Source organism: Salvia splendens, chromosome 2 (genome assembly GCF_004379255.2).
Source record: "Salvia splendens isolate huo1 chromosome 2, SspV2, whole genome shotgun sequence".
NCBI classification, from domain to species: Eukaryota; Viridiplantae; Streptophyta; class Magnoliopsida; order Lamiales; family Lamiaceae; genus Salvia; species Salvia splendens.
Window position 1 is genome coordinate 41,364,472 of NC_056033.1, and position 24,051 is coordinate 41,388,522.

The 24,051-nt window shown below is 38.2% G+C and overlaps 4 protein-coding genes across 7 annotated transcripts; 1 reads left to right on the forward strand and 3 right to left on the reverse strand.

Moving 5' to 3' along the window:
- Window positions 1–270: 270 nt before the first annotated feature.
- Window positions 271–4,215, reverse strand: LOC121792888 (LRR receptor-like serine/threonine-protein kinase RGI5). Its single transcript, XM_042191015.1, has 2 exons — window positions 1,079–4,215; window positions 271–839 (listed from the first exon to the last, which is right to left on the reverse strand). Exons 1-2 carry the CDS (start codon window positions 3,948–3,950, stop codon window positions 454–456), a joined length of 3,258 nt encoding a protein of 1,085 aa, XP_042046949.1. The 5' UTR covers window positions 3,951–4,215; the 3' UTR covers window positions 271–453.
- An 8,618-nt stretch (window positions 4,216–12,833) lies between these two features.
- Window positions 12,834–16,189, reverse strand: LOC121792889 (protein PIGMENT DEFECTIVE 338, chloroplastic-like). 4 transcript variants are annotated; one of them, XM_042191019.1, is made up of 8 exons: window positions 15,808–16,189; window positions 14,787–14,856; window positions 14,627–14,698; window positions 14,465–14,539; window positions 14,286–14,386; window positions 14,059–14,184; window positions 13,596–13,644; window positions 12,834–13,518 (listed from the first exon to the last, which is right to left on the reverse strand). In XM_042191019.1, exons 1-8 carry the CDS (start codon window positions 16,035–16,037, stop codon window positions 13,273–13,275), a joined length of 969 nt encoding a protein of 322 aa, XP_042046953.1. In that variant the 5' UTR covers window positions 16,038–16,189; the 3' UTR covers window positions 12,834–13,272. The 4 variants fall into 4 exon arrangements, with proteins under 4 accessions (XP_042046953.1, XP_042046952.1, XP_042046954.1 ...); XM_042191018.1 differs by having other exon boundaries at window positions 14,459–14,539; XM_042191020.1 differs by having other exon boundaries at window positions 14,459–14,539; window positions 14,787–14,896.
- Window positions 16,190–17,242: 1,053 nt separating this feature from the next.
- LOC121792891 (60S ribosomal protein L7-4-like) lies at window positions 17,243–19,708 on the reverse strand. Its single transcript, XM_042191023.1, has 7 exons — window positions 19,590–19,708; window positions 18,715–18,896; window positions 18,531–18,628; window positions 18,384–18,441; window positions 17,945–18,024; window positions 17,770–17,872; window positions 17,243–17,699 (listed from the first exon to the last, which is right to left on the reverse strand). Exons 2-7 carry the CDS (start codon window positions 18,889–18,891, stop codon window positions 17,484–17,486), a joined length of 732 nt encoding a protein of 243 aa, XP_042046957.1. The 5' UTR covers window positions 18,892–18,896; window positions 19,590–19,708; the 3' UTR covers window positions 17,243–17,483.
- A 786-nt stretch (window positions 19,709–20,494) lies between these two features.
- LOC121792890 (diaminopimelate epimerase, chloroplastic-like) lies at window positions 20,495–23,635 on the forward strand. Its single transcript, XM_042191022.1, has 9 exons — window positions 20,495–20,835; window positions 21,154–21,321; window positions 21,690–21,760; window positions 21,845–21,902; window positions 22,099–22,278; window positions 22,355–22,439; window positions 22,856–22,915; window positions 23,053–23,126; window positions 23,236–23,635. Exons 1-9 carry the CDS (start codon window positions 20,569–20,571, stop codon window positions 23,350–23,352), a joined length of 1,080 nt encoding a protein of 359 aa, XP_042046956.1. The 5' UTR covers window positions 20,495–20,568; the 3' UTR covers window positions 23,353–23,635.
- The last annotated feature ends 416 nt before the right edge of the window (window positions 23,636–24,051 follow it).

Genomic DNA, 24,051 nt, shown 5'->3' on the forward strand with positions numbered 1-24,051 from the left:
AAAACAAACACACCTTGAAAAAGTGCCAAATTTATGTCTCGTTACATGGAAGTATAGACATTGTAGTGTTTATTTAAGTATACATGGTCCCATTTCTTGAATATCAGAATTACTGGTGGTCCATAAATTATTGAAGCTCTGATATTTCTCAATGTTTTCTTCCATGGGAAAATGAAATAAATATATCTTCTCATGTATGCAAAAGTATCAATGATTTTCTTAGAACAAATTTGAATTGGAATATTTTCATATTGTACTAGTGCAGGAATCTAATAACAAAACATGATTAAATTGTAACAAGAGCAAAATCCAATTTTGAGAAATCTAATGTCACTAAAACTGTACAAAAACAAAAGCTAATTTGCATAATGCAGATCCAAATCCAAGAAAATAAATCACTAAATTCCCTAACACCAACAAAATAAAACTCCCTCAAAAAAAAACCATCATCAATCAGCTATGATTTGAGGACTGTTTCATCAACGGCTGAGATGAAGTTTTGCCTGTTTCCTCCGGCTGGCTCTTCACCTCCATCAGCAGCGCCACCACCTCCTTCATCGTCGGCCTCTCCCCCGGCGACGAGTTCACGCAGAACATCGCTATCCCTAGCGTCTGCAGCATCTCCTGCACCATCTGGTCCGGCAGCTCCTGGAGCTTCGGGTCTAGCACCGACACTGCTGGCTCGAAGCTCCCCATCTTTTTCCTCACCCACTCGACGATGTGCAGCCCGTCCCCTACCTGTGGCTCCACCGCGCTTCTCCCGCTCAGTATCTCGAGCAGCACGACTCCATAGCTGTACACGTCGCTCTTCTCCGTTATGTTCACCGTGTATCCATACTCTGAATAATTCAATCAGTCAATCAATAAATAAAAGTGACACAAAATAAACAAAGAAACATAATCAAACATTATTCCAACAAAAATTGAACTATTTATAAACAAGAAACATGATCAAACATTATTCCAAACTATACATAGACAAGAAACATGATCAAACATTCAACAAACTAAAATTGAACTCTACAAAGAAAATAAACATGATCAAAGGCTAAAGAAAATGTGAGAGCAAGGGACTTGCCTGGCGCGATATAACCATAAGAACCGGCCACTCTGGACATAGCCTGATGGTAAGTAGGCGAGCTCATGAGCTTCGCGAGGCCAAAATCCGCCAAAAAGGCCTCGTGCTTGTTATCCAAGAGGATGTTGTTGCACTTGACGTCGCGGTGGAGGATGGCAGGCAAGCAGTCGTGGTGGAGGTACGCGAGCCCCTGGGCCGACCCAACTGCAATCTTGTACCGAGTCTCCCAATCCAACTGCCGATTGTTCAACAACAGCTGCTGCAAGTTCCCATTAGGTATGTAGTTATACAACAAGAGCTTCACACTTCTATTAGAGCAATAGCCAAGCAGCTTCACAATATTCCTATGCCTAATGTGGCCAAGAATCTGTATCTCAGCCGCGAACGAGTCGTAGATGCTCTCATCCTCCCGATTCCTCGTCTTCCACAGCTTCTTCACCGCAATCACCTCCCCATTAGGCATCTCCGCCTTGTACACCACCCCCGAGCAACCCTTCCCAAGCACGTTCTCGTCCCTCAAACACCCCAAAATGTCCTGCACCGAGAAGTTAAGCTTCTGGAACGGGATGAACGTCCACGGATACGAGAAGTCCTCCTCCCCTGCCCCACCCGACAAACCCGACTTATGATCCACAACGTACCTATGATGGTTTCTAGAAACAATAATCCAGACAGCCACAACAGACATCAACACAGACACCAGGACCACAACCACTAGGGCGATGGTCCTGGCCGACCTCAACCCGTTCCTAACCCTAAACCGCGACGAACAAGTGATCCCATCCACGGACTCGCACAAATGGGGATTCTCAAGGAACGACTCCACGGTTAAGGTTCTAAAAAAAGGTGTCACCGGGACAGGGCCGGAGAAGTTGTTATGCGAGACGTTGAGGCTGGTCAGGCTAGTTAAGGCGCTCAGCACCGTGATCCTCCCGGATAACATGTTACGCGACAGATCAAGCGACTGGAGTTGCCTCAAACCTGACATTGTCTCGGGAATCTCACCGGTGAATCTGTTACAACTTAAATCTAAACTGATTGTCAAACTAGCTAAGTATCCCACCACATCAGGAATCACACCAGATAAACTATTGCTACTCAAATCAAGCAGAGTGATCTTCTGTAGATTCCTTAAAGAGCTAGGAATCTTTCCAACTAACAGATTATTGTTCAAGATAAGCTTATTCAAGTAACTGAAATTGCCAAATGTGGAAGGAATCTCACCACTAAAGCTATTACTACTCAAATCAAGCTGCTCCAAGTTAACTAAATTACCTAACTCTTCCGGTATCGCTCCGGTTATGTAGTTGTTATGCAAATCCAAGAGCTCTAACACGGTCGCGTTAGCAATCTCACGCGGCAAACTCCCCTCGAAACGATTCATGTAAAGATCGAGGAACACGAGATTCTGCAGCTGCCCAATCTCCTTCGGTATCTGCCCCGTGAGCTGATTCTCCCCTAGCCTCAGCCTCACGAGGGACTGGCACGTTGCCACTGTGCGCGGCAACGTGCCAGTAAGCGAATTCCCGAGCAACATAAGCTTGTTCAGCTTCCCCAGCTTGAAAACCTCCTCAGGTATGTTCCCAGTGAGCTTGTTTCTCGAAAGGTCCAGCGCGTAGAGCTCGGTACAGTTACCGAACTCTGGCGGAATCGTGCCAGAGACAGAATTCCCCCAGAGGAAAAAGCTCTGGAGGTAGTTCAGTCTGCCAACCTGCCAGGGGATGGACCCTGACAGCTGGTTCTTGTCCAACTGCAGAGCGATCAGACTGCTGCAGTTGGACAGCTCTGGCGGGATGGGTCCCGTCAGAGCATTGTCTGAGAGATGCAACTGCTCCAGGACTTGTAAGAGTCCGAGCTCCTCGGGGATTTTTCCGGAGAGCTCGTTGGCGGAGACGTCGAGCACGACTAGATCGGTGCAATTGGCGACGGCGGGCGGGATGTTGCCGGAGAGGGAGTTTCCCCAGAGGAGCATGCTGGTGAGTTTCTTCAGCAGGCCGAGTTCCGGTGGGATTTCGCCGGATAGCTTGTTCATGTGGAGGTAGAGGTTGCGGAGCTCGGATAAGTATCCGAGCTCCGGGGGGATGACGCCAGAGACGTCGGTGTCGTATAAAGCTAGGGTTTGGAGGTTTGTGAGGTTGCCGAGGGAGGGGGGGATTTGGCCGGAGAGGGAGGTGGCGGCGGCGCCGAGGGTGGTGAGGTTTTGGAGGAGGCCTAAGGAGGAGGGGATTTCTCCGGTGAGGAAAGGGTTGCCGCCGATGCGGAGCTGTTGGAGAGATGTGAGTGAGCCTAGGTGGGGTGGAACGGTGCCGTTTAGGAGATTGTCTTGTAAGCAGAGGATTTGGAGGGAGGAGAGGGAGGAGAAGGAGGAGGGGATGGGGCCGGTGAGGCGGTTGGAGTTGAGGTAGAGGAATTGGAGGGAGGAGAGGGAGGAGAGGGAGGAGGGGATGGGGCCGGAGAGGGAGTTGGAGGAGAGGTCGAGGAGGGAGAGGGAGGAGAGGGCGGAGAGGGAGGAGGGGATGGGGCCGGAGATGTTGGTGGAGGAGAGGTTGAGGAGGGAGAGGGAGGAGAGGGAGGAGAGGGAGGGGGGGAGGGAGGAGAGGTTGAGGAAGGTGTTGGGGATGGAGAGGGAGATGACTCTTTGGTGTGGGGAGCATGTGACGCCTTGCCATGAGCATGGGGTGGCCGCGGCGGGGTCCCATGTCGACAGGATTGGGGAGGAGGATTTGTAGTATGGGTCGGCCGCCGCGATGAGGGAGAGGAGGGCTTCCCCGTCTGAGGAGATACAATGACTACTCTGCGCAGTGACAAGGAAGAACAAGAATAATATGAGGGTTTTTGGTAGTGGTAGTGGTGGTGGTGGTAAAGTCTCCATTTGATGATAGTTTAGTTCAAGAGTGGTGGTGGTGTTAGGGGGAGAGCATGCATGAGGGGGCAAAATCAAAATCTTGCATGTGATGACAAGAAAGGGGATGTGTTTTGAAGGGATTTTCTTGGATGTACTTGGTGGTTGGCCGGAGCGCCGCCGTGGGGGTTAGATGGCCGTCATTTTAGGTGATTTGTGGAGGGAGATGGAGGGAGGTTTGAGTTGTGAGTTCCTTTATCTTTGTGCAAGGGAAGTTTTTTTATTGCTGGGTGAGTTTCTCAAGGGGGGAATTATTTTAATTAATGGTTTGAAGTTGATTAATTTAGAGATTAGGGTACAAATGATTATTAATGGCTCTTGCTTCATGGAGGCTGTCACTTTTCAAGTGTTGGGTTTCTCTTTTTACCCTTTGTGGTTGAGATTGAATTTTCTTCTATTTTTTGAAATTTAATTGTTTACTTGGAGGACATTTGTGTAATATGAAAATGTTTGTTTCTGGGTGATCGATGCAATTAGAGGTTGTTTCTATTTTTGATTTGGATGTCTGATACGAACCTATATTATATTTATTTAGTTTAGATATTATAGGGATTTAGTAAATCTTTTCCATATCTTAGTTTTCTTATTCAATAAGTTAGGGTAGTATTCTAGTATTATAAATAGGAGAGCTTGTTATCATATTTAATCATCCATCAATAAATATATTATTTTGGCCAAATGCCTCGAGTTATGCTTTGAATCCATAATTCCCTACGCTACCTGCTGCCCGACGGAAGGTCTCCGCGCACAGCCGGAACGTATATCTGATCTGTAGCCGTTGCCCGACGGGTTGGAACCCGCGCACAGCCGCCCAGATCTTTATCTCCGCCGACCCTCACGGGCGCCGGATTATCTTTATCTTGTTATTGTCCGTTTTATCGGATCGTTAGGGATTAAGTCCTTAACAACTGGTGCTTTCATCGTGATCTCACCCTCCCACCATCTCGAACCGAAGCTACACCGCTGCCCGACGGAAAACATTCCGCGACAGTAACTGCTTTGGTTGTCGAGTCCCGCCTGTCCGCCGAGCTCTAGCCGCCGGACAACTCTACTTCTGCAACGCCCGACGTGAAGGATTCCCGCGTGCCGCGTCGAAGTCAGACGATCATCACCACCATTTCTACCACAACCACGATTCAGTCCGTCGACATGTCATACGACTACGCCGGCTATTGCCATCGTAAATACAATTTCCCTCAACCCGTGCAGCCGTTTTACCCCTGCCACACCCGACAGCCCACTTGCTGGGACCCACCATGCACCCGTCGGAGACAGCCCACTTGCTGGGACCCACCATGCACCCGTCGGACCACTGCATATCAACATTCTTCATCCTACGAGCTAGATATGTACTCGCCATCACCGCCCAAGCGCCGACCTACCTGTTGGGACACACCTGTCTATCGAGAGACACCAAGGCAACGCCCCTTCAACGAGGTCTCGGTGTATGATCAGCCGCCACCCAAGTACAGGCAGGAACCCGTTTCCAGTAAACTAGATCGCGTTTTGGACATATTGGACAAATTCGAGGCTTGGAGCGACGATACAGATCACCGCTTCGAGAATCTTGAGGAGTATCCGAGGCGACACCAACATCTTCATAATGGCCGCGCCGAGCAACCTACATACCGGTCACCGCGGTCCGACCGATTTCTGAGTCACGGCACAGCTCCGTTGACTGTCGTTGCCCCGCCACGGTCCGGCGTCACGCATCGGCCACAACAGTCCAGCAAGTTTATTGATTCGGGGAAGCAGTGTGGTCTACCCAATACTCCCAATCTCATGGTTCAATCACTCACTCCTGTCCAACAAGCGGCCTTAGACGATTACAATGAGAAATTACGTATTTATAGGTTAGAGCAAGCCGCTTTGCTCGCCAGTTTGAACGGGTCGTTTGAGAAGAACATTCAAGATGAGAATTTAGCCGAAGAGAAAACTGATAATACTCCCACGATAGTATTCGGTGTTGAGGTTCCCAATGACATTACCGATGTTCACAATGATGGCGCTCCTCCTGATGTTCCAAACAACGAGTCCCCTGGAGAGTTCATCAAGAACAAAGGGATTGTCAAGAACGACAATGAGCCACCACAAGTGCTCGTTGGGGTATATGATGAGAAGATTGGTGAAAAGGAGGAGACATTGCTAGAAGATAAAGAGGATGATGGTTCTATTGGTGAAGTGGAGAAGATAATCGCCTCACTCAATGTTGTTCAAGTGTCATCCAAAAATGTCGTTGGAAATTGTTGGGGCAAGAAAGGAGATAGTGCTTATACCGATTTGCCCGTAATTGCTTGTGTCAATGTGGATTTGAATGTCGGTGATGATCCAAATATGAATCATCGATCAACATCGTTCGACAAAGATGCAAGGTTGATTCCTCCGAGAAATGACACGCCGTGTTTGAGCATTCATGGAGGTGTGGCAAAACTTTTCATTTCAGCGTTGAATTGTCGTGACAACAATGTGGCGGGGGTGTCCACCATATCTTATACCCAACACGGTTCTCTATTGGTGATTTTGGGTGGAAATGATGAAGGGAGACGCCCAACTATTCGGTGGGCATTTGATCCAGGAGGAGATAAATCGCCAAAGCTGCTTCTTTCAACTCTTCGTAGCTTCGTGGTTCCCACCTTGAGGACAAGGTGGATTTTAACCGTGGGGGAGTTGATACGAACCTATATTATATTTATTTAGTTTAGATATTATAGGGATTTAGTAAATCTTTTCCATATCTTAGTTTTCTTATTCAATAAGTTAGGGTAGTATTCTAGTATTATAAATAGGAGAGCTTGTTATCATATTTAATCATCCATCAATAAATATATTATTTTGGCCAAATGCCTCGAGTTATGCTTTGAATCCATAATTCCCTACGCTACCTGCTGCCCGACGGAAGGTCTCCGCGCACAGCCGGAACGTATATCTGATCTGTAGCCGTTGCCCGACGGGTTGGAACCCGCGCACAGCCGCCCAGATCTTTATCTCCGCCGACCCTCACGGGCGCCGGATTATCTTTATCTTGTTATTGTCCGTTTTATCGGATCGTTAGGGATTAAGTCCTTAACAATGTCTTGAAAATATGGTATACTTTTGCAAAAGAGAAGGTGTGAATATTAATTTGACTAGGAATACTTTCTTAATTTTGTGAAATGGAGTACTTCCTTAGTGTAGGATTTCATTTTGTTAAAATATACTCACATAAATAGATCATCTATCTATTTAATAGATTAACTGGAGTTTGGTAGCTATGTTACACTCCCTTCGTATATTTCACTCTCAGCTTGCACTGACATACTATTATTGAAGATATTATTGGAGTATTCTATCTTTTGTAGTAAACATAATTAAACTACCAAACATAATAACTAAATAGACAACTAGCACAAACCAGTAGATATTACTGTATTACGTACTCATTTATCCTACCTAGATGAAATATGAATAGTCTACTATACGAGTCCTCGTAGTATTGTGGTGTATATTTATTTCTTTTAGATAATCAAGGTTTTTTTTCCTCAATAACTACATATATTTTGAGGTTAAAAAGTGAGTATAAATAAATAAAAAGCGATTATTGAAGGTGAGGTTTTGGTCAAAAAGAGATGATTACTGAATGAATTATCAGTACTTGCCTCTAAAAACATTTACGAAGGTTCCCTTTTTAGGTTAACAAATTCATGTCCAAAAATCACATTTAACTTTAATTTAAAAATTAAATGATTCCAATTTCCAAGTAATTTTTGTCCTAATAGAAAATTTACCATGGGGTGGGTTAAAATGCCTTGGGAATAGAAGAATTTGATGATAATATATGAGAGAGAGATATAGAGGCATATAGGGGACTGTGAAAGGCAAAATAAAGGATTGGATTAAGCAGCCAATTACTATGTCTTTTACATTCTAAATGTCATTATATAAGTAAATTTTATTTTAATTGTAAAATGACCTGTCAAAAAAACTTACTTAGTGTGGGCGTGGATAAAGAGGAAACCTTAATTAGATTCTCAATTTTTTTTACTGTGGTTATTGAATTTGATTTACTGTGTGGCGATTTTTGGTTATCGAGGAAGGTTAGTGGGTGCGTTTTGGGAGTAGGGCTCACTAAAAAATTACAAAGGTCACATGACTAGTACATTTTGTATGCAAGACATTTTAAATAAAAATCGCAAAATTAAGTAAATTAACGTTTTGCTTATTTTACACAGTATCTCTATAAATAGATATTGTTTTAGTATTTATCGTGTTTTATATAGGAGTATTTATTTTAATTAATTGTGATATATTAAAATTTTATTGACCCAATCAAATTTATAAATTTCATAATATTTAAATCCGATTTGTTTTTTAAAATAACCTCAATACAATTTTAAAGTGTCAGAACGAAATAACGTATAAAATAAATAAACTACTAAATTATTTTAATATTAACACTAATACTCATATTATATTTTACTAAGTGTCCTGGAAAACAATTCTATAGTAAAAATAATTATCATATATTTAGGGGGCAATTAGTTAAATAATTTCAAAACGGTAGGGTCTTGACATTTCTTCACCTTTGTGATTTTTAGCTTCTCAAAATGTTCTCAATAATTAATCAGTGTGCCACTAAATTATGATAATGCCTCATGATGAGTTGAATACTAGTAGTACTATAAGTTTAAAGTACGAAATTTCAATTTTTTAAAAAATATCAAAATTTCCTTCCTACAATCGAGATGCAAACATTGGGAAATTTACTTATTTCTCTTTTTTAAATGCAATTTGTTATTACTTGTTTTCATTAAACTTGAATTAGTTCTAGTTAGTCTTAGCGTAAAGTCGTAAACTGACTATATTTTGTAAGTGGATTAATTGTTTGTATACAGTTATTGTAGGAGTATATATTAAGCATTGAAATTTATTGTGAGTCATGAATATTAGAGCATCCCCAACGGCCGGCCGTGCCTCGAGCAGCGCCGTGCCAGCGAGCATGTGACGTGGCGGCACGCGATTGAGCAACGGCATAGCCGTTGCCTTTGAATATTTTTTTATTTAAAATTCGTTATTTAATTATAAATAATGATAAAAAAATAAAAAAAATATATTTTCCAAATCCCAAAAATATTGCCCTTTTTTTGCCTGTTTTTCTGAATTTTTTGGAATTTTTTATTTTTTCCCCCAAAATCATCTATAAATACACACATTCATCATCCATTTATCACATCAAATCATCTTTCATTCATCTCTCATTCATCTCTCATTCATAATTCTCATACAAACTATCAACACATTCATCCCTCACTCAAACCTCAAATGGATTTCACTCATCTCATGGCGGAAGCAGAGCGCGAAGAACAAGAATACTACGAACAACATCGTGCCGCTTACGAAGCATATGTCGCGGCGAATACCCCCCGCTCCTCCTCCTCAACGAACTAGATCAACTCGCCACTACATCCATCGGGACCGGGAGGGAGCCCACGAAAGGCTCGTTGCCGACTACTTTGCCGACCAGGCACACAATGCGCGATACCCGAACCCACATTAGGTACAAGAAGACCTAATCAAACACATGTGGGCAAAATTCGGCAACGAGTAGTGGTTTTTTTAATTTTTAGTATTTTAATTATGTAATTTTTAATTTTTAGGATTTCAATTATGTCGTTTTTATTTTATTTGTCATTTGTAATATTATTTAGGTTTTTTAATGAATTTTAGTATTATGGAAATGCTTTTGTTTAATTGAATTTTAAATTAATGTGTTCGTCCTTGCGAAAGAGCACAGCTGTGAGTATTGTGTTCTTGCCAGAGAGCAGGCAGAAAAAGTGGGGTCGGGCCCACAATCGTGCCGCTGGCAAGAGCACGGTTGTGGATGCTCTTAGTGTGTGGAAATTAAATGGACCCACTACAATTATAAAAAAAAGTTAAAAAGAGTACTTTTTAAAACAACTAAGACGCTAATTTGTATTTTTAAATATACCACCAATCATCAAAAATCATTCTTATTGTTACCCTAAAAAACAAAATATTAAGTTAATTAATTTGTCATTAGCTTAGGGACACTTTTTTTTACGTCCTAATTATTGTTATTGTTTTAAAAAATTTCCAACGCAAGTACGTTTCAATTTTTGTGTCTCTAACTAAGTGTTTTGTAGCGGTCAATTTATACCGATTATTCTATCTTAATAATTCACGTCAAACCAATGTATCAGCATTCTCATAAAGAAAACAAATTTTTGAGATAATTGTGCTTAACTATATATTGGTATAATGGTATAATGGTATGTAAAATTGTAAACAATATAATATATTTAAAATAATATTATGACTTTTTTAGTAAGTCAAGTATGAAATATGAATCATACTTATTATTTGGGTATTACATATCTCGATTTAGAATATATGGATAGAATTCAAATCCCAAACTTTGGAATTTCACTCACTAGATAGCAGCCATGGTTTTACATAAGCGTTACATGTGAGCCGCTTAATTGACACTACCACTCTTTTTTTCCCTATTTTATCTATTTGATTTAATTATAATATATTAAAAATATTACTAATGTTAATTTTACAAATTAAAAATCAATGTGTGGTTTACTTATTTATTTATTTATTTGAAATTATAGATAAAATCGATAAATCAATACTAAGTGATTATAGTATAATCTTTAATATCAGATCTATCAACTCAATTATTGGTACGTTTAAGCTATGTAAATTAATGGCATTTATATCATTGTAGACATGAGTTTCGATCTCACTCAATCCATACAACTATAAAAATCTCATACAAATTCATTAAGATTTCATCTGACAATTTTTTTATACTAAGAAGCTTAAACTCTTTCCTTTATATTGAAGTTAGACAGGAGTAATATTTATCTTGTTAATTTCGAGATTTCTATAGATTTAATGTCCATCAGGTCTAATCATATTGAAAATACTAATGTTTTGGGTCACATTTATAGATAAAACCAACCTCACATTTATAGATTTCATATAGTATAACTTAAAATCTGAAATCCTAACATCTTTACAAGACAAATAGAGATATCAAAATTGATTGAAGATGTCTGTGTCGGTCTAGTGATAGAATAGGTAATATCCGAGATCAATTAAAGATTACGGGTTCGAGTCAGTATCGTGTTCGAGTCCACCGTCGACATATTTGTAAATTTATGAATTTTCACTATTGAAAGAAAATCAGTTTATATTTATAATATCGAAGTAATAATTATGAACATATTGTCAAGAGTACTTTGTAAACAAATGTCTGGATAAAAAAAATACTTAATTCCACTTAATTATCACCTTTATCTTCAAAATTAAAAAATATCACACGTGATCTTTCGTTATTGAGTTACATTTAAGCAATACCTTTTGGACATATTTGCTACAGTATGTTCACTAAAAAAATATAAATTTGGTACTAGTGTTACGCTCTATTTAACTAGTATTATACGTTACCTTAATGAAAACCAAAATAAATTTAAGCCCAAATAAAATATTGTGACAATTCTTCATCAATAATCCACAATGCACATAACTTTCAACAACACCACGAAAAAGGGGAAATTTTTAACATAAGTGGAAGTGGAAGTGGCCATGCAATAAAATATATGAAAATAATGAGAGAAAAAACATCCTTTAGCAGAAAGTCATATTAGTAGCTACACTAAAATTAAACACTAGCTTTTGAATTCTGATATAATTGGTTTTTGATTCATGGAGCCCCCAACCTACTTAATTTAGCCTATGATTTTTATTTCATTTGCCAACTTTCTAAATAAAACAATCCACTAAATTTGGATTTATATAATTTAAGGAGACATGAAGACAACAAAAAGTTAGGTAACATTATGCCTGTGTCCCTTGTGAGTAATTCAAATAAATTTCAATATATAATAATTTTTTATAGATATCATTTAGATTAACATTTTGGCTTTTTGTTAAAAAAAGATACTCTAATTTTTTCTTAAGAATAGTAGTCATCTTAATTATAAAATTAAGTCAAATTCATGTCAGTCTTACAAAGTGTAAAAATAGAATATTATCAATTTTAATTATTTTCATTTGTCAAAACAATGTATTCCGTAATATTCAAAACAATATTATATAATAATTAAAAAGGAAAAGAAAAAATAACAACAGTGTTTTGAACATCTTAAAAGACATTGTTTTATAGATAAATGAGAAAATTGAAAAAATTAAAACTTCATGATTTAATATTCAGTTTTCAACAGACTTACTAAAATTTGACTAAAATGTTTGTAATTTTTCAATAGTTATTATCCCATTTTCTTATATAGATTTTCTCCAATATACATTTTGTTTATTTTTACCCTGTTTTGTTAGAAGAGAAGAACCTTGATTGAGCTTAAAGATTTCTTCTTTTTTTTTCTAGTTGGATTGAGCTTTAAAGATAATTATTTGAGTAAAGACAACTGCAAGCTACAAACACCACCAGATAACTACTCCCTCCGTCCACGATTTAAAATAGCCCTTTTGTCATTTTGATTTGTCCACGATTTATAGAACCATTTACTTCATTTCATTTTTAGTATGCAAACTCCACAATACACCAACTTTTTACACTTACAATCCAATATAAAACTAATAATTTAAATGGGTCCCACATTCACTCACTTTCCCTTTTTACTTTTCATCACAAATTCAAACAATTTATTAAAACTCGAGCCGAGTCAAAAGGGTTTTTTAAATGGTGGACTGAGGGAGTATTTCTTATTTCAATTTCATTTTTTATAAGATTCTGGTTTGAGCCAAGATATTCAATTGTCACATTCAGATGCAAGTCAAGTGTGGATTCCACAATCCAAGCCAGCATAAACGTACACACCAAACAAATAAACATGTTATCAATTTTTTTTCAAACATGAATAACCCAAACATCATCATCAACCACATCAGATCAAGTGTAGATGCACAAAAATGTTTTCGTAAGGGATATATATTCTAAAATATTAGTTCGAAATTTCGAGGCAATAATTTTTCTATGCTGGACATACAACAAAGAAGAGTGGAAGCAAAATTAAACTAAGGGGAATTTTCTCTAACCCTAGCATGTAATTAAGTATCACATTTCATGCAAAAAATCAAGATTAGCGTAAACGAAGCTCGACTTACAAGAACTGCGGAAGGGGGTTTTTTTGCACGGGTCAGCTGCTGCGAGCCCCTTCTCGTCTCTGTTCCAACAATAGCCGATTTATTTGGATTGTGACGACGGTCATCTTGATGAACACCTACTCAGCATGCTGAACGAGAAAGGAGACGAGTCTCGTTGGAGTCAGCCCTCCATCCTTTTTTTTTCTTTCTTTCTCAATGATGGTTCTCGTACCACCCGGATTTCTAGAGTCAAGGATTGAGCTCGTTTTCTCTCTCGAACTTGAACCATTGCCAGTTGGCGTAGTGCTTCTCTTCGTCTCCAAATGGCAGGCCGTCCATGGAGGGCTTCTAACTTTCTTGTGGTGGAGACGGCTGCCATTCTCCGCCTGTACTTCTTCTTCATCTCCACAGCTTCCAAGAATACTTTCTGCACGGAAAGGAAAAGTCGCTCGACAACCGCTCACATATGAAGTTTTTCGTTTTTTCAAGAAAATTAAAAATTACCTCCCTGTTCGACAAGAACAGACCTGGCTCGCTCTCAAGTTCGGCAATGCTGCACGAAAAAGATTCAATATAAGAGGATGGGAGATGAAATATGACTCGGTGATAGAAAAGCAACGATATATCTAGAAGACAAGAGGAACATGAGGAGAATATATTTGATCGTGATCAGACTCGATGTTAAAGTCTCTTTATTGATCATGAAGCGCTAGTTTTACTTGAAAGCCCGATCCATTATTCTTTAAAGGCGACAGTCGATAATTAGCATGTAAAGATGCTTCTTTTTCGTTTCATATTTTTCTTGAACAGTGAAAGGTTCTAATCGACAGATTATGTGATAATTTAAGCCAATTCGTTGATATCTACAACAACATAACCTAATGAAGCTATGAGGGCTTGTTCCTACATCATATGCAACAAGACAACAATAAGTTGTAGACGACGTGAAGCAACAAAATCGGCATACCTCAGATAAATTTTCTCAGGAAACACTGACTTTATAACAAGAACTTTAACCTCATCACCAACTGCAAGATAGCTGCTGACAGCTGTGGTATGCCCTCGAGATATGTTTGAAATATGCAGTAATCCACTGCCAAACTCTCAAACCAACACGGATTGATGATTATTTGGGAAGAAGAAAACAAACATCGAGGAGTCAGCAATCACATTCAGTAATTCAGTAGTAATCACCTCCTGTTTGTATCTCCTATCCTTTTATCTGTGCACCATAAGGAAAATTTTTGCCTGACCGTTCCATCAAGAAGCATTCCCTCTTGATGATGCATCATCACCTACACGATTGGAAACATCAGGCAAAAGTTACTGCAGAGTGAGAGACAAACTTTAAAACGAGAAATACAGACCCAAACCTCCTTCTCACTGAGTATCAAATCGTTGGTATTTTCGTTTGTTCTAGTAATCTGCACGTAGAGCCTCCTTCCAACCTTCAGCATCGAGATATCTGCCTTATCTTATTGTAATATAGCTAAAGATGCCAGCATACGAATGAAGGGAGTGGTAGGTGATCGTACATTCTCTTTGAGTTCCGTGTAGTTGTTAACTCTATTGATCAATTCAGCTTTTGGAAGAAAAGCACTCAGCCCCTGTACGACAGAAATCCCGTACAGCCATTGAAGTAGAATAGGTGGTTTCTAGCTAAGCATGAAATTGAGATATAGAGAGACTGCTCACCTCTATCCTTGTAAGGAGACCACCAGTATTCCACTCTGTGATTTGAACCAGAATTGGTTCATTCAGGCAGCTGCATAATCTCCCAGGATTCAAGAACGACCAATATAATACTATATATAAGAGAGGGAGCTTAGAATAAACTTCAAGAATGGTGAAAGGCAGCGATATTTACAGACTCCGACATCTTGATATAGCTAGTATAGTTGGATACGAAGAACGAGGTTGGTGGAAATTGGACATTATTACAAATCCACAATTAACAACTGACAAATAAAGAAAACAAACATGCAGAACCGGAAGCTTATTCAATCAAACTATCATACATAAACGAGATCAAATCTACACATGTTTCTTCATATGTTCAATGATTTTAAACAACGATAAGGTAATTTTCCATTAATCAGAGACAGTGGCAAACCTTTTTATGTAGGTATACTTTCGTATCATGCATTCTAGAGAACCATGGAGTTTCAACGAAATGCATCTAAGCCGTGCTAGTCCTCAGAAGATATTAAATCATGTATTTTATGCTAATACTAATCTTTACATTGTTTAAATCAAGAGGGCAGCAGAGCTCCTACTACGTACACCAGATAAAGACATTCTCTCGACCCAAACTGTCCACTAACGAACCAGCATTCACATTGAAAACTAGTGAAACCAGAGAACACAAGAACTAGTGAATCTGATGCAGGGCAATACATTTGGAACGTTTAGTTCTCGAATGCACTAGAATTTAACTAATCTAAACATTGTATTGCACCATTTCCACAATCTCTTAATTTCAAAAGTTCAGTGACAATATTATTCAAGATGTGCCCCAAATTTTATTCAGATTAACGAGAGCTGTTCGTTCTTCTTCCAAACTACGCATTAATCCAATTTTAGTTGCATAAACATTTCCTCTCTAACCTTCTAATAAACCATAACAAACAAGCCACAACAATGAAAAACCAAAAACATCACAAACACATATCAAGAACCCCATTCCAGCAAACAGATCAGCAAGAAAAAAACCTGCCTCGCACGGTGCCACGCAATACGCCTAAAGAGCTTCCTACCCGAAAGCAACAGCCTCCCACCAAGAGTCCTCCCCAAAACCTCAGCAAACAGAACAGTCCCCACATCCATCACGGGCCTCCCCAGCATAGCCGCGCCGCCCATCACCTCATCACTCCTCAAAATCCCCATCTTACCGCGGACCAAAAACTCCTCAGCATCCTTCTTCACATCACACAACAAACTCCCCATCTCCTTATCATAACAATCAAAAGTTCTAAATTAATTCATAATATCTTAATCGAATCAAATATCAATTCTAATATCAAACTCTTAATTCAAGACAAAGTTTATCAATTCAATCTTCTGAGGTTGATTACACGTCCAATTTTAGTCCCGGTGAATTTAAGACTAATTCCTTCTTTTGGTAGGTGTGGATTTATAGTAATGAATCATTAAGTATCTAAAGTTGTGAAATTATAGCTATAAAAATTACTAATTACAATTAGGAATCCAATATTATTATTCTAAGACTATTTAATTGTAAACTTAGAATATTAATTTAAAAAATAAAAACTTAGAATATTAATTTTATTTTCTATTGTGTTAGTTTATCATTTTCATTATGAACGATTTTCTTTTGTTGGGGTTTGTTATTTGTTAATATTCTTTTGTACCATAATTATATATATTGAATTAATACAAAATTTTGTAATTCTATAATTTAATTTCATTAGTATTTATGGATAGTATTACAAAAATTTATTAAGAGGAGAAAATACTGTCAAAATTAAAATGATAGTATTGTGCTTCATGGAATAAATTTCACTAAATATATTATAATAAACTTTCAGACTATATGGGCTTTTAAAAAGAACTCAATTAATCATTGTCTGCTTTAATTCAAATTCCAATTAGAGGCTACTATTAAATACGAGTAGTTATTAGTGTAACTTTATTTCAAATTTTGAAATATACAAATTCCCTCTCGTCTGAAAACTTGAGTTGAGAATTAATAACCAAAATAAGGCAAAGGATATATAAGTAATTTTAACTTATCCACTAACTATAACTAATATTTTAATTATTAATATACACTTAAATTTACTAAATTATCCCTGTATGGATGGCCATAATATGGCCATTTAGCATCACCCAATCCGAAAACACCAAAATTTGAAATATGCACCAATTCAGTATCGTGGAACGATTGCAAGTCGTTATATTGGCCATATTATCAGAATTTTAATGGGTGCATATCTCAGTATTGCATTTACTCGGGAAAAAATGTCATGAAACAATTAATGATTTTACTAGCAATAAAACCTTAAAATTTTCAGAGTCTAATTAGTTAACTATAGGTATAATTGATTAAAAGGTGAAACGAAATTCTAAAAAAAAAATTGATTGATTAATGATCTTTGGTTTGTTGAGTGTGAATCCATAAGAAAAAAACCTCCAACAGTAAAAAGCAATTTATAAACAAAATGAAAAGAGATGTCTCATTGACTTCAATTAGGTGGCTATGAAAACAAACCATAGATTATCTCTCATGTAAAGGAAAGTGTCTAAAAGAACAAGCTTGATGTAGTGAATCAGAAAGCAACCAACTTGAGAGCAGAGAACAAAAAGGAGTTGTCGATCCTACAGCAACAAAGAACAACCTCAAAATGGCCAAAAATGCTAGGGTCGGAAAACCTAGTTCATCCTTCTGATGAGCTCATTGATATAGTCTTCGCGGTTTCCAGCATCTCCTCCTTCAACATAGTGATTCCTCTTCCTCTGCAGACCACCCAAGGGTGCGGAAAGTTGGAACGGCCAGAGGAAGTTGTTGGCTTCCTTAAAGTGGGGTCCGACGGTCAAGATCTCGTGGATAAGATCTTCAATGCAGATGATTCCGTGTTTGCCAAGGGTCTGGAATGCAAGATGGCATCAGAGAAAATACTAAAAGGATGTGGATGCGTTGTGGAAGGAATAAACTAACCTGCTCAATGATTGAGTTGTCTGTTAAGGCAATGCGCTGCTTGTTCACCTTGCCAAAACCCCTCTTGTATATCAGTTCCTTCACGCTCTTCAAGTTCGGGTACCTGAAACAAGAGAGCATTCTAAGTTGTCGGAAAATTTGTTGCGAGTGATGGCATTAGTATTTAGAAGCATACCCAAAAGTCACATAGGGTTCAACCCTGTGCAACATGTTCACTGTTGCCTTGTTGACTTTTAGGAACACTCCATTGAAAATCTGAAACCACAAGTTAGAACTCATAATAGAGTCATAGCATGTAAAAAAATCAAAACACAGGTCCAACAAGGAGATACACTGTCTACAATCAATCAGCAGCTATAATAAAATAAGCATTTTAAAGTGAACTCTTTCACAACAAATCTATTCTTAGTATTTAAAAGATTACAGACTAACATATTGAATTAATTTTTCACTCATCGAGCAGGACATCCATTTAAATGGCTAGAGTTACACACAAAGGCTATCTATCTAATCGTTAACCTTAAGAAATTGATCATGAGTAATGATTAGAGAAAACCACAACCATGAAACCAAACTAATATCATAGAGAACGTAAAAAGAAGATGTATAATCACCTGACGTAGACGCAACAGCTGCAAAATCTTCTTTGTCGTGGGGTGCATAGCATTAATACTGACCAATTGAGATAGAGATAGATATAAGTTGGACAATAACAATCACACCAAACAAATCGTATCACTTCACTCCTCAAATGTACTTACCCACGAATACGAATGATGAACAGCAGTTTGGCTTCGGGGTTTACATAAAATCCTCCCTTCAACCTCGCCTCACGCTTCAACTGAATGAGCTCTCTTTCCTAAATCACCAATAAACATCACAAAGTAAGTAAAACTAAACAGTGAGAAAACCCGCAGCATATAGCAAAAGTCTCTAATAACAAACCTGTGCAGCGTATTCCTTGGCATAGTCCTTAGCCCTGTTGTAGATCAGCTTCCTGTTTGCAGACTTCTTTTCCTTGAGTGCTGCAGCCTCCTGCTTTTTAACCAAGGCCCATTCCTCAGCTCTCTTCTGTTTCTTCAAAACAGACTCCGGAACGATTTGTCCTCCCTTTTCGGCCATCCTACCTACACCAAAATAACACATAACAAAACTAAGCTCATTACTCCTACGAATTATAAACCCTTCTCTTCAAAAGCGCAACACAAAAATTGCAACTAGCAAAATCCGTTTCAAAATTAAACTACCTCCACAAGTCAGAATACCTATCTATACATACATAAGCAAACTACGGGCCAATAGCACCAAACACCATAAGCAATTTTTGCAAACATTAGTCCCTAATACTATATAATTTATTTATTTCTATTAGATATTAGCTTTCAATATACATTATCAATAAAATAAAGCAATAGATAGATCAGGCCAAAGAAGAAAGCTATTTCAATTTTCTCCATTTTGACAATCACAGATATCAAAAAACTCAAAAAGACCCAACCTTTTAACATTTTAGTGCTATTCCGCTACATTTATGATTCAAAAAATTGCACACGCATCTTTACTAGCATTCCAGTAAACATGAATTTGGATTGAGCTTCAAAATTTAATAAAGAAACAAAGGACATAATCATAAGTCATTTCAAATAAGCATATTGATCCATGTATAAATTTATTGTGCAGTCATTATTCCTAAAAGAAATGCAAACTAAATAATTCGAAACTGCAATAAATAAAACCTCACTTCAATCGTCGCTGAAAACACAGAATAAGACCAAAAGAAAGTAAAAAAGAAGTAGCAGACGGATGGAAAAGAAGCTAACCTTGATGATGATGGAGCGGCGCTGCTGATGGACGAATGAAAATTAGGGCTCCTTTGTTTTCCCCTTATATATTTCCCTAATTCCTTTTTCCTCTTTATTTCTTAATCGAGCGAGGCCCAATTTAATTTTGGTCACTCATCTAAGCCCAAAAGATTATTTATACTATGTTTTATGGGTTGTTTTAGTAACTTTAATGAATTTCGACTAATTATCAATAAAGCCCAAAATTATGTGTATTTGTTACTCCCTCCGTTCCATAAAATAAAGACTTTTATAATGACTTGACACCTAATTTTTCTATCATTCAAAATCAATGTCTCATTAAAACAAGTGAGGAAGGTGCTAATACGGTGATATGGTGGGCTCTACAACCTAACGAGAAGCTCATGTACGGCCGGAGGGTTCTATTTTGACCGGATAGAGACGTCTAAGAACCTGCCATTGGCATTTGGCAGCTACAAATTGCTCACATTCTAACATAAACCATTGTTTTGCATACTCCTTCTGACCATACTCAATGTGGTTCACATATGCCTACAATTTAATGTTTTTTCTCCAAGTTTTTTTTATAAAATCATGCTATAAATCTTTTCCAAAAGAAACATGAAAAATCGAGTATGGTTTGTACCAAGATTAAGGCCATAAGAGTTGGTTTGGCAAGGATTGTCAATATGGAAATCGAGCATTGGATATCAAAACCCGAAATCCGAAACCCAAATATTGGGTAATGGATACTTGAAACCCAAAAAAATCATTGGGTATGAGTTCAGGTATTACAATTTCTGAATCTCCGGATATCAGGTTACCCGATAGGCCCAAACACCGGAAAATTGAATTGAATTGAATTTAATAAAATATACTGTATTATTAATTAAATTTTTTAAACACTCCTCACATTTTGAACATTCAGTTCACTCCTTTCTCCAAGCAGTCGTCAACAGCTATTCCTTTTCCACTTCCTCCAAATTCGCCGACGACAATGGCGATTGCCGCCGCATCTTCTTCATCTCTCTTTTTCACCAGCTCTCGTTCACCAGCGTCTTCTTCATCTCTCCTTTTCTCCTCTTCGTCAATTCATCCGCCGTCTGTCGGCATCTCAGCTGGCCGCAAATCTAATCTCCGCGTCTTCTCTTCCATGAGCACTCAGGCTCCGGCGAAGGCCTCCGCGGCGTCTTTTCTCGATCACAAGGAGAGCAGAATCCTTCATTTCTTCAAGTACCACGGACTCGGCAATGACTTTATATTGGTATTGTTCCAGCTGCCAAATTGAAATTATGCTTGTTTTTCCGAGCTCGACGAACAATTTTCTCTCTATTGAGAACAATGATTAATATAAAACAATCACTTGTGGATACTTTTTTTTGTTACAAATTCTGCTTAATTTGAAGCTACTGAAACCTGTATCAGCTAATATTTGCTTTGTATGTACTTGATAAACATAATTTTTGAAAAAAGGAACATTGCTCCTATGCTTGCTACACATATGTTCACGATAGCATAACTAATGATGTGTGTAATTTGTTTGGATTGATGCTTACTATGTGCTTAAGTTTCACTTTATTAGGTTGATAATCGAGATTCTGAGGAACCAAAAATCACGCCAGAGCAAGCTGTGAAATTGTGTGATAGAAACTTCGGCATTGGCGCTGATGGAGTGATATTTGCATTGCCAGGCATTAATGGCACAGATTATACGATGAGGATCTTTAATTCTGATGGTAGTGAGCCTGAGGTAATTTGTGTTCACGCATAGTATATAATTTTAGTTGTGTTGCTCTAATTTGACCATTTGAATCATAGTACTTATTATTTTTCATGCTGTGTTTTCATGCTTGGTTACCAGTGGAATAAAGTGATACTATATGATAGTATGATACTAGAGTGCACACTTTCGATTATGCGTATCAGAAAGCTAACCTTGAATGATAGTCTTCTACTTGCCATAACACTTCTAATGATCATCAGACATGTCAAAAAAATATAATTTTTTTTTGTGTTGTACTAAAATGACAGATCATAGATTGTGGAATCATGATTTGGCTTGTTTCAATAGCTTGGTTCTTACGTGGCTGAGGCTGATTTCTGTTTCTGTTGTTACAGATGTGTGGTAATGGAGTCCGTTGCTTTGCCAGATTCATAGCTGAGCTTGAAAATTTTCACGGGAATAAAAGGTGTATCCTTTCTTTAGTATCCTCACTTGTTGATATTGCAAACAAAACCTTAAGGGGCCACTAATCTCTTAATTGGTGTTGCAGCTTCAATGTGCATACTGGTGCTGGTCTCATTGTACCTGAGATACAGGAAGATGGAAAGGTACTTCCAGAGTCACGAATGTGGATTATAAGTATAATATAGGCTTTGTGGGTAGTAATCCGTTATAACTTTGGCTTGTGTCTCATCCTGTTGATTGCTTATAAACTGTTTTTTACCCATGTGTGGTCTATCTATGCATCTCTATGGTTGCCTTTTTAGAATAGTGTGATATTGTTGACCATTTGGTCATTTTCAGGTTAGAGTTGATATGGGTCAGCCAATTCTGAAGGCTTCAGATGTTCCTACGAAGTTAACTGCAAACAAAGATGAGGCTGCTGTTAAGGCAAAGTTGGATGTAGATGGGTTGATCTGGAATGTTACTTGTGTTAGCATGGGAAATCCACACTGTGTCACTTTTGGTACAGAATCATGCAATGTATGCCTAATTTATAACTCCTCTCCTTGTATGGAATATCATTGAATTAATCTGCTTATTTCGTTGTTGGGCTCAGGATTTGCAAGTCGATGAACTGAACTTGGCTGAAATCGGTCCAAAATTTGAACATCATGCGGTGTTCCCTGCCCGAACAAACACAGGTATTAATCAAATTGAACTTGCACTATATAATTGAATTTGCTATTTCATGTTTACGCAATCTATCTTTTAATTGTATTTATGCTAGCCTACAGTAATCATAGGATGTAATGATAGAATACTATGTCTGTCAATGTCACTCCAAACTCCAAAGAGATCGAAATGAGAATAGCGAGAAGAACTCATTATAAACCGAATAGGAAGTGAATGTTGGATGTGCTAATCTCCAATGTGTATTTTTTTGCTACACTCTAATGTTAATCATCAATCTCTGAGGCATGTAGTGAAGTCGTATGATACCTTTGATATTTGCAAATCTCTTTCTAACCTGGTTTCTACTTTGAAGAAATAGAACAATTGATTTGTGAACTAGGCTGATCATCTTCTTCATATTACTATCATCTTTGTCATATTGCAGAATTCGTTCAAGTCTTCTCTCCAACTCACCTCAAAATGCGCGTCTGGGAACGTGGGGCAGGTTGGTTTTCCTCTTCTACACATGCATCATCAATATATACATTTAGTTAGCTTTCCAAACTGTCTGTGTCATCTACAATTCAAAATCCATAGCCCTTCCAGTCTTTCACACTTGACTTAATATGCTTGCTGCTCCAGGCGCAACGCTAGCCTGTGGAACAGGAGCTTGTGCAGTCGTTGTTGCTGCAGTTCTGGAGGGTCGTGCAGATAGGGTATGTCTAAAACTCGTATCCACCACCGCACATTACATAATATCCCAACGTCAAACCTAAAATTTCTTCCTTCCTCTGAGCATCCTCTTGCCATCTTTCTTCCTCGCAGAGATGCACTGTCGATTTGCCTGGAGGGCCACTTGACATTGAGTGGAGAGAGAGCGACAATCACATCTACATGACCGGTCCTGCAGAGTTAGTATTCTATGGATCCGTTCCCCTTTGATAGCTCGGTTTCCATTAGCGTTCGACGTATCACGTGCTCGATGCTTTGAGAATGAATGGATATTTGTTGCCCTTCATCTTTGTGATGATGAATAACAGAAATGTGAGTTAGAGCCCCTCTGTGTCATTTGAAAATCTAGTCATCCCTTGAAACGGAAGATACCATTAGTTTGGTGTCGTACACTGACACACATGGAGAAAACTCGCACCATCTCTAGTTAAATAAGTCGTATTCCATTTCGGTTTGTTCTATACTCCCTCCTATTATATTATTCTCTATTATCTCTCCTATTTTTTTATCTCTTTTTATTTATTTTCTCTCCACACTGTCTTTCTAAACACACATTTTTTAAATTTCGAACCACTCAAGTAACATGACATGTCGTGAATAAATTTAGTTGATGGGATATGATATCTAGTTGAATATAGAGTACCTTTTTTCAGTAAGTTCGGTAATGATGAGTACAGTAATACTTTTTTTTACTTAGGTACGCACGTCAACTAAATCTAAAACGAAAGTTGATCGAAGATTATTTCGACCTAGCAAATTATAGTATAATTCTTGAAATTTTATTAATATTAAGATTTAGCAAAAAGTTTTGGATTTATTACGACAAAACACAAAGTTAGACATCGATCAGTATCTTTTTATGTCTTATATTACAATCGTCAAAAAAAAATTCCTAGAAATAATAACTCC